The sequence below is a fragment of the Cupressus sempervirens genome, chromosome 10 (genome assembly GCF_028749045.1).
Source record: "Cupressus sempervirens isolate cs-2001-9-10 chromosome 10, ASM2874904v1, whole genome shotgun sequence".
NCBI lineage: Eukaryota > Viridiplantae > Streptophyta > Pinopsida > Cupressales > Cupressaceae > Cupressus > Cupressus sempervirens.
This window is the reverse complement of record NC_143127.1, coordinates 358,599,299-358,609,537: the sequence shown is the minus strand read 5'-3', so window position 1 is coordinate 358,609,537 and position 10,239 is coordinate 358,599,299. Positions and strand designations below refer to the sequence as shown.

General features: G+C 36.4%; 1 protein-coding gene across 1 annotated transcript; it reads right to left on the bottom strand.

Annotated features, from left to right (window-relative positions):
* Positions 1 to 1,738: 1,738 nt before the first annotated feature.
* LOC149534108 (cytochrome P450 750A1-like) lies at positions 1,739 to 3,443 on the bottom strand. Its single transcript, XM_089805535.1, has 2 exons — positions 2,496 to 3,443; positions 1,739 to 2,353 (listed from the first exon to the last, which is right to left on the bottom strand). The coding sequence occupies exons 1-2, from the start codon at positions 3,405 to 3,407 to the stop codon at positions 1,739 to 1,741; spliced, it is 1,527 nt and encodes a 508-aa protein (XP_089661661.1). The 5' UTR covers positions 3,408 to 3,443.
* Between the last annotated feature and the right edge of the window lie 6,796 nt (positions 3,444 to 10,239).

Sequence of the window (10,239 nt, the reverse complement as noted above, 5' to 3'; positions counted from 1 at the left end):
CCTAGCATTTTAAATAAAGTAAACATATTATTTCTTCCATGGACTACAATTTTAAAAATATTTTCTAAAATTTAAACTAAAATACAACATATAAACATAAAATTAATTATTGCATACTAAAAATAACAAAATACCCATAAAAAAGCCAAGTAAATTCACAAAACTAACTAAATATTAAAAAAAATCTACTAATAATTCATCTACATAACAAAACAATCATTGAAAATAACTAAATATTTATTAAAAATGCAAAAATGAACATACATGGTACACTGAATGTTTGAAGGAGGTTGAAAATGCTAACACATAATGATGACTCAACTATAAACGTCACAAAATTTGCTCCAAGCACTATTGCAAAATCGTCGTCATGATAATAAATTATAAAATGGTAAAATGGGTTTTAAAATGCCATTTTTTGTGCAATGATAGGGTTTCAAAGGGCTTTGAAAGAAGCCTTTAGGGCTTCAAATGAAGCCATAAAGGCTTTTAAGGAAGCTTGAGGTTTCGTTCAAAGCCATAGCTGGGTCGTGGGCCAATCCTACATCTTCTCTCAAAGCCCTGTCCACATGGCTTCGAGCAAAGCCATGTGGAGGCTTCAATGGGATCCTTGGCTTTACTTAAAGCCCCTCAAGATTATTTTTCCCACTTTTCATCTAATGTGTTCATTATGAAAAGTGGGAATGAGTTGCATGGGCTTACTCGCTTAGTAGAAACCATATTGAATTCCTCACCATCTTTCCATTTAGCCCAATGGAGAAACTGGTTAGTATTTGTAGTATGCTTGGGAGAAAAAGGGGCCCAAAAAATTTGAAATAATGGAGTATGTTTTCTTCTAAGAATTAGAAATGTTAAATTTACCAACAATTTTATTCCAAATCCCTAACCTATTGTCAACCAAAATGTTTTTGAGTAAAGAGATACCATATCTATTCAAGTTTTTAGTAGAGAAACTTTGGGTTAATGCAATAGGATTACCATTTACCTCAAATTCCCATTAGATAGATATATCCATAAAAGAATAAGTAGGACAACCACCGGTACACGCACCCCTAAGTAGGTGTTGTTAATACAATTCTTAATAATGTCTAGTATTTTTTGGTTGTACGATGGGTCAACACCCTCTTACTATTTTTTTATTAAAAAAATTAGTTTCTCTTTGCTTGATGCATTTGTTAGTTTCTATGATTTTTATAATAATAAATTACATTGCATGTTCATTATGAGCAATTTCATTGAATGGTGGTTTATAATGTTTGTTTTCTACAAAATAATTTATATATAAAAGAAACCCTTATGTTTAAATATTATTTACATAAAGAAGGCTTTTAATTTATACTTATTCAAATAATAATAAATCATGTAAAGGAAAATATTCTATATTTAAAAATTATAAATTTATAATAATATTATAGTTAAAGATAATAGTTAAAGTATACTATTTTTTATTTATGTGACTATTCACAACTTTATAACAAAAATATACATTCTCATATGAAGGAATAGATTAATATTTTAATTTATGACTATGTTGTAAAAAAGATAAGATAATAAGTGTTGAATTATAATATGTTACATGGAACATATATCAAGATGAAGTCATATATTTGAAAAATTGAAATCAAACTTATTGTAATATATATACATTTTGCATTCATCTCGTATCAAGAGTAATATTTATTTGTAAAATTTATCATTACATTATTCTAGAGAGAAGGTAAACCAATTTAAATAATAGCTAATTCACCCTTGGCTGTGAACTTGGAATAGCAAAGAGATGCACTTTTCTTGGAATGGTGATTCTGAAAAATTCTGTCATGTCTATCTCTCCTTCTGATTTCCAATTGAAGTAGTGCACAAGGTATACTAATGCAATCTCCATATTGATAGTGCCCATGGAAGCACTAGGGCAGCTTCTCCTTCCTAACTCGAAAGGAATCATGCTCAGTTCACGATCTATTATTACATCAAACTTTTTACCCATAAATCTCTCGGGCCTAAATTCCAAGAAATCTTCCCATACTTTCGGATCCCTTCCTATCGCCCAAACATTAATAACGACCCTTATTTTTGTAGGTATGAAATAGTCTTGATGAGGACCTTCCATAACACAATCTTTTGTAGATTCATGGAAGATTAGAAAAGGACCTATTGGATACAGTCTCATTGTTTCTTTGAGTACACAATGCAAGTACTCCATGCTTGTAATGTGAGAAGCTGTTATTTTGTCATCCTTTTTAACTATAAAATCAATTTCCTCTAATTTCTTCATGGCGTTTGGGTTCTTCAGTAACTCGCTCAATACCCAGTCCAACGTAGATGCAGATGACTCTATTGATGTAAGAAACATATCCTATAAACACAAACAATCCAAATCAGGCGTATATAAATAAATATAATCAGTACAGAGCAATTCAACTACTTATTTATCTACCATTTTCAAGCATTGTAATGATACATAATATAAGAATAGAGTGGAGATCAGTTTGTCTTGCCATAAGGATACCCTTCCTTTGCTCATCCGTGATATTATCCGTATCCAAGAGTAGGTCAATCAAATCTTTCCGCCGCTCCTCCTCCTCCTCTTCCCCCTTGTGTGCGCTGCTCCTCCTCTTGCGCTGCCCATGCTTGTCTATTATCTTGTCAAAAACAGCGTCCAAGTGGTGGAGGACATTCTTCATACGGCGCCTCACCCCCTGCAAGTCGAGCCAGTCCAAGCAAGGAATGAACTCGCCAACATTAACAGCTCCCATCAACTCATTAGCCTTCCAAATCAAGTCCTCAAACTCAGTCCCACTGGAGAGACGGTCGACATTAGTCCTGCCAGTCAGAATTCGCCACATCAAGTCGGAGCTGTAGCAGGCAACGCTCTCGCTCAAATCCACGGCGACTCTCCCTTGCTCGCTCTTCTGCCAGATCGATCTCACCATCGCCATCGCCTCTTCCTCCCTCACACCTCTGAACGACTCCACTCTCTGCTCACTCAACAGCTCCAACACGCATATCTTTCTCATGTTTCGCCAATGTGCTCCGTAGGGGGCATTCGAGATGTCCTGCTGATTGTAAAACAGGTGTTCTCCGGCGGAAGTAGACGCCCTGCTGGCAAAAGTCAAGTCGTGGGTTTTCAGAAACTGCTTGGCCGCCTGAGCAGAAGAGGCCACCACCACGGAAACACACCCAAACTTCACCGCCATTATTGGCCCATGTTTCTCCGCCAGCCGCTGCAGACCGCGGTGAGGGAGAGCTCCCAACTGGTGAAGGTTTCCTATGATGGGCAGCGGAAATGGCCCTGGCAAACACAATCTCTCTTTTTTTTTTCTCATTGCCCCTCCCAACACAGTGGACAAGACCACGGTAAAAAGAAAGATTGTGAGGCCTATTGCTGAAACACTTGTATTAAGATCCATTTTTATTTTTTATGGAAACTCACAAAGGCAGACTGATGCTTTACCGTGCGGGGGAGGGTGGTATTTCTGGGAAGGAGCAGCTGCGCTTTCTGCTCTCCAATTATTTGAGCCATGGCCATAGGATTCCTCTTTTACAGGTTGCCAAGGTGGACTGGTCTGAAAACAGACACGGGCCTTCTTCAATATCAATAAGAAATTACTTTGAATATCTCAACGTTGACAGCGAACAATATTCCAATCTAAAACCCAATGGCATCTACTCTCTTACTATAATTAAATTGCACTACATGCTTCCCTTTCCCTTTTCATATCAATTGGCTTCTTTAGGCTTTTTTTCTTTTTAAAATCCCGAAGACCAGTTCTGCTGCTATGCAATGGGAAACAACCACTTTTCCATTTGAAATGACCAGCCCTCTTTTCCAATTTCCCTTTATAATAATAATTTGTTTAAGATTAGAAATGGCCAGCTTAAAAGCATACTTATCTCGTAAGATTGAATTCAGAAAGCAAATGATTTCATTTTATTATATTCCTATACTTGAAATTGAAGATGAGAAGATGTTAATCTCATAAATGATACATTAACATTTTCTTTAATTTCTTTTTTTTTTGATAAAATATAAAATAGAGTCTTGATTATGAAGATATTTTTAGATAATGTAAAATCTTTTATGTTTCGTACAGATCAAAATGAAGATGTTTTGAAAGTTGTCTGGACTTTTATAGAATTAAAACTATTTGTTAAGATTATGAATTTTATTATTCTATTTTTTATTTTGTATTAAGGGTTCCTTATACATGACATTTGAGGTAGGTTGATGTATACGATTGTATAATAAAATAAATTAGCTTCTATATTATCAAGAATAAGAATGTTCTTAAGAAATTAAATAATAATGATATGTCTATTGTCAATTTATCAAATAATACGTTCATAAGCTCTTAGTTACAAAAAAGACATGCTCTTAAATTCAACATTAAGAAATATTCTTTCCCAACTAATAACTTAGTTTCCTTTTAATATATCTAACTTATTTATTCTTTTATAAACATAAAAATCACCATAAGAATGTAAATTTTATTAGCAATAATAAATTATATCATTTTAATTTATTCCAATAGTATTTAGCTTACTCTTATGTAATGTATATAAGTACACCTGAGTTAGGTGTATCCACCTTGCCTTTTCCTTTGTTGAACTCTGAGTTAGGTGCCTTTGTCCTTGTTGGGCAATGCGTACTAATATGACCAGTCTTCAAACAGCTAAACCAGGTGGTTTGACTCAACCATATGTTGTAGCTACCACTGAAGTGTGTTCTTATGCAATTCTCAGGGATATGTCCATACTCTTCACAATAATGACAGCTATGTCTTGTATTGTAATCCCAGTTATAGGAGTTTTCATAGCTTCTTCCCTTTGTTGACCTTTTTGATGACCATGTGGACTTGGATCTACATTCAAAGGCTCTATGTCCAAACTTCTGACAATTGTAGCAGCATCCTTCAAATTTTGGTGTATGAGTGGTTCTAGTTCTTTATTCATGTGCCTGATGACCTTGTTTGTTGTACTTGTGACAATGAGTCATGTTCTTAGGCTTAGCATTTTGACTAGCATTCTTGCTTCTTCAAACATTAGTTGTATGTCCTTTCTTTCCACAGTGATGACAAGTAGGTTTAGATTTTTTACATTTATTATTTCTTTCCTCAATAGGTTTGGATGATTCTCCTTCTTCAGTGCTTGTGTAGCCCAATCTTGATGTGTCTTTACTAGATCTAGGGGATTTCAATAGTTGCTCAAAGTACTTGATGGCTTCATTTGGCTTGTTGAAACTTTCAAAAAATTCCTTTTCTCTTTTCAGGTCATTTTGTAGTTGTTATTCTACAACTTTAATGTAGTTATCTCAATGTCCTTGACATTCAACTCATGATGGGTATTCATCATTTGGCTGAGGGTGTCCAATTGCATGTTTGAGATCTGTAGTATCCTCCCCTATTTTTTCCAAATAAAAAAACTTGCAAGCTACTTTATGATATCAATTAATTTGTTTAATAACTCAACATAGCATTTTTGTCAAACACTTGGCACACATACTACAATATATAGGAAAATCTAAAACTTCTTATTTGCTAATTAAATATTAATTTTTGCCATGTAAATGTGCTCATACAATTGTCTAACATGCTGTGAAAAATATTCATCTCATATTCAACAACTACAATGCAAAAGTATAAAAATTTGACAGAAGAAACCTAGAGTTAGTTGCTGTAGTATTTTTGCAGATGTAGTTGGCAACCTTCCAAACTCCTAAATCAGCAAAATCAACAATAAACTTGTTGCAAAAATTGTTCATGTACTATAGCAAATTCACTATTCATATGCACTATAGCAACCACTATTCATGCACACTGTAGCAACCACTATTCATGCGCACTGTAGCAAACACTATTCATCCACACTGTAGCAAAACACTATTCACATGCACTGTAGTAAAACACTATTCATTTGTACTGTAGCAAAACACAAAATGAAACCCAGTGTGTTTGGACACACCGTTAATCCTCTTGACTATGTCTTTCAACAGCGAAGACAATGCTAGCAAAGAGGGATTCTGTCCTCCAAGCCTGATAATCAGATATCTAGCAACATAACATTAATCTTCATCCAATCATACTAAAAAGAAGCTCTTCCATTTCTTTGATAATGTTCTCACAAGAGCTCAATCCTTTGTTTTCTCAATGTGGGATAAAACATAACTCCCTTTATGTAACTTATGTCTTCAATGTGTTATAAAATAAAGGGGACTCTTTTAATTTAAATATTTCCCACAAACTATAGTCTATGCAATAATAAAGTTAAATATTTAAATTTAACTTTATAAAATAGCTTTATCAATTCATAACAAATCTTATCAATGATAAACAAGTCTTCTTGTTGATTTTAAATAATTATCATTGACATACTGCTACCACTGGATGTTCAACCATGTCCAAGATGACTTACTATAAATAGTAAGTATGCCCAAAGCTGTCTCAAAACCCCTCAGGAAGACCTGCAACTGAAACTATCTAGGCCAAATGGCCTCTAAGTCCCTTTAATGTCTTGGTTAGCCTACGAGACCTTGGGGAAATAGGCTAACGAAAACATCATGCTATGAATGCTAAAAAGGGGACATTATAGTCCGCCCTTCCCAAAATTGCTTGTCCTCAAGCAATTTCAACTCTGGATGCTATAATATCTGCTCATGATCCCAAGTAGCATCCTCCACTGGTAGATTCCCCCATTTGACCAAGTACTCCTTGATGATATGCCTGCAAAGCACCTTCTTCCTAGAGTCAAGTATAGCCTCGAGAACCAAGATAAGATTTCCCTCATCATCAAGAGGTGGCAATACTATTGAAGGCACCACATTGTGGCCCAATGCCTTCTTAAGGTGTGACAGATGGAACACATTATGCACTTTATTGTTTGTAGGCAACTCCAACTCATAAGGTACTTTGCCCACTCTCCTGATTACTTTGAATGGTCCATAGTAGCATGGTTTCAATTTCTCTGCTCCACTCTTCTTGAGAGAGGACTATCTATACAGCTGTAACATGAGGTACACCATGTCTCCTACCTCGAAAGACCTCTCAACCCTATGCTGATCAACATATTGCTTCTGTTGATTTTGTGCCTTTTGCAAATTTTCCTTCAAGGATCACATAATATCCTAACACTCCTGCAAAATATCCTTGGCCTTAGGCACCCTACTATCCCCAAATAACAAATCCAAAAAATTAGGAGCATCATACCCATACAGTGCCATGAAAGGGGACATTTGAATAGACATATGGAAAGTGTTATTATAGTAGTACTCCCCTAGATGTAGCCACTTCACCCAAGCCTTCTATTGTCTTGCAATGTAGTTTCGAAGGTACCCCTCAACCCATTTATTCACTATCTCTATCTGCCCATTAGTTCGGGAGTGGTAACTGGTACTCGAAGTTAGCTCTATTCCACACAACCTGAAAAACTCTTGCCAAAAGTGGCTCATAAACCTACTATCCCTGTCACTGACTATGCTTTGTGGCATCCCATGTAATCTAAATACCTATAGAAAGAATAGCTCTGCTACCTATACTGCTGAATATGTGGACGAAATTGCAAAGAAATGTGCAAATTTTGTCAATCTGTCTATCACAACAAAAATACAATCTCGACCCTTTGCCTTTGGAAGGCCAGTGATAAAATCCATGGAAATGCTATCCCACATCTTCTCTGGTATAGGTAGGGGCTGTAGTAAACCGCCTGGAAAGGAATGTTCCTATTTGTTTTGCTGACACATTGGGCACTCCCTAACGAACTGTAGCACTTCTAACTTAAGCCCCTTCAAAGTGAAGCACTCTCTCACTTGTTGATATGTTTTAAAAAATCTTGGATGTCCTACTAATGGTGAATCATGAAATGCTCTCAAGATCTTTTGCTTCATCGTAGACCCAGTTACCAAATAAATCCTTCCCTTGTAAATGATCAAATCATTTACAATAGTGTATCAACTATCCTGAATAGCTCCTTCAATAACACTAGATGCCCAACTATCCTTGGCATACTCTACCAAGATCAACTCTCTCCAATAATCCATGACTATTCCAACAACAAGCAAATGAGGCCTTCTAGATAAAGCATTTGCGACAATATTTTTCTTCCCTTTGACATAGACTACATCAAAATCATAGGCCTATAACTTTTTCACCCATTTCTATTGCCTATCATTAAGATCCTTCTGTCCAAGAAAATGTTTCAAGCTGTTATGATATGTTTTTACTGTGAATCAACTCCCTGCTAAGTATTTCCTAAACTTAGCTAGCACGTGTATGATTTCTAGCATTTCTTTGTCATAGATGCTGTAAGTTCTCTCAACACCTCATAATTTCCTACCCTCATATGCGATGGGATGTTTTTCCTACATGAGGAAAACTCCTATGCCCTCTCCCAAGGCATCACACTACATCCCAAAATGCCTGGTGAAATCTGGAATGACTAAAATAGGACATGTACTCATCAGCTCCTTGAACCTATCAAAATAATCCCGAGCCCTCTCTAACCACTTGAAACTGTCTCTCCGTGTCAAATCTGTAAGTGGTGCTACTGTTTGTGAAAATCCCTTCACAAATCTACAGTAGAACCCACAAAGCCCAAGAAATCCCTTGAGTTGTGAAGTGTTCCTTGGTGGTGGTCAATCTAGAATGGCCCTGATCTTGTCTGGGTCAACTCGAACACTTCCTGCACTAATAATATGCCTTAGATAGAGCAACTCTGTCATCCCGAACTCACATTTACTCATCTTGGCATATAATGACTCCCTCTCTAGAATGTTGAGCACTGCATCAATATGCTTCAAATGTTCCTTCCAAGTATGGTTGTATATCAATATATCATCAAAAAAATCAACACAAACTTCCTCAACTGATCTCTAAATACTCTATTCATATGGGACTGGAAAGTGGCGGGGGCATTAGTCAACCCAAAGGGCATGACTAAGAACTCAAAATGTTCGTAGTGGCATCTAAAAATTGTCTTCTCTACATCCACCTCTCTAACCCGTATTTGGTGGTAGCTAGATCTCAAATCAATCTTAGAGAAATAGCATGCACCATGCAATTCATCAATAAGCTCATCAATGTGCTGGATAGGGTATCGGTTCTTGATTGTCTTCTTGTTTAGCTCCCTATAATCAATGCACATCCTCATTGTACCATCCTTCTTCTTCACCAATACCACTGAAGAAGTGAAAGGACTCTTGATTGGTTGTATGTGCCTCATGTCAATCAACTCCTTGATTTCCTTTTCTATTTCATCCTTATATCTCTTTGGATGGTAGTAGGGTGTGATGATGACTGGTTTAGCCCCTTCCTCTAACTCAATAACATGCTCAATTCCCCTATTCGAGGGTCTCCCTAGAGGTATCTCACCAAACACCTTAGTATGTTTGGTTATTAGTTCCTATACATCAAGTGGATACTTTTTTTCATGCTGCTCTGTCATCTTAGGCATTGCTCTGAACACTGCTACCCACTATACCTGATCATGTCTAAAGAAACTCTGCATCCACTTGAGTAACACCACTCAAAGTCTCCCATATGAAAAACCTCTGAGCACTATCTTCTTACCATTTTCCTCAAACCTCATTTCCATTTTTTGGAGGTTAAATGTGAACTCTTCCAAAGACTTCATCCAGTTCATCCCAAGCACCATATCCTGATCACCAATGTTGACCACAAAGAAATCTCCTATCATGTCATAATCTCCCAAATGAAGCTGCAAGTTGGATATCTTCTTGGTACAGTCAATTTTGAAGCCATCGACAACCATCACCTTAAATCCCCTATGCTCCTCTATATGTAGCCCTCTACATGACACAAAATTCTCATCAATGAAGTTATGTGTTGCCCCTGTATCAATGAGTGTCATGAATCTATGTCCATCCAAAGTTCCCCTAACTCTAAAAGTGACAGCCTCCTATATATTGGACAACTGAGCTATCATGCTATCACTGCATGCTTCCTCATGTGAAGAATTATCATCATCTCCATCCACTGACTCTTCGGCTGAAAAGTACTCCATCTGCTTAGCTTTTTCTTTCAATGGACACTTATGTGATAAATCCCAAGGCTCCCTGCAATGAAAACAAAGCTTCTTCTTCCTAAGATCATTAAGTGTCTCATTTTCCAACCTCTTACTTTCCTCCTTAGGTGGCTGAGCCTCTCTATGGAAAGTTTTCATGTCATTATCTTTCCTCAAAGGGAAACTCTTTGCCTAAAATTTATTTTTAGAAGTTGAAGAGGAATCCAT

What these genes read in the sequence shown, in the direction of transcription:
- LOC149534108 (XM_089805535.1), bottom strand. Translation starts at nt 3,407, where the DNA reads ATGGATCTTAATACAAGTGTTTCAGCAATAGGCCTCACAATCTTTCTT. An exon ending in AAAGGAAGGGTATCCTTATG is followed by an intron (nt 2,354 to 2,495) that starts GCAAGACAAACT and finishes TTGTGTTTATAG; the next exon opens with GATATGTTTCTTACATCAAT.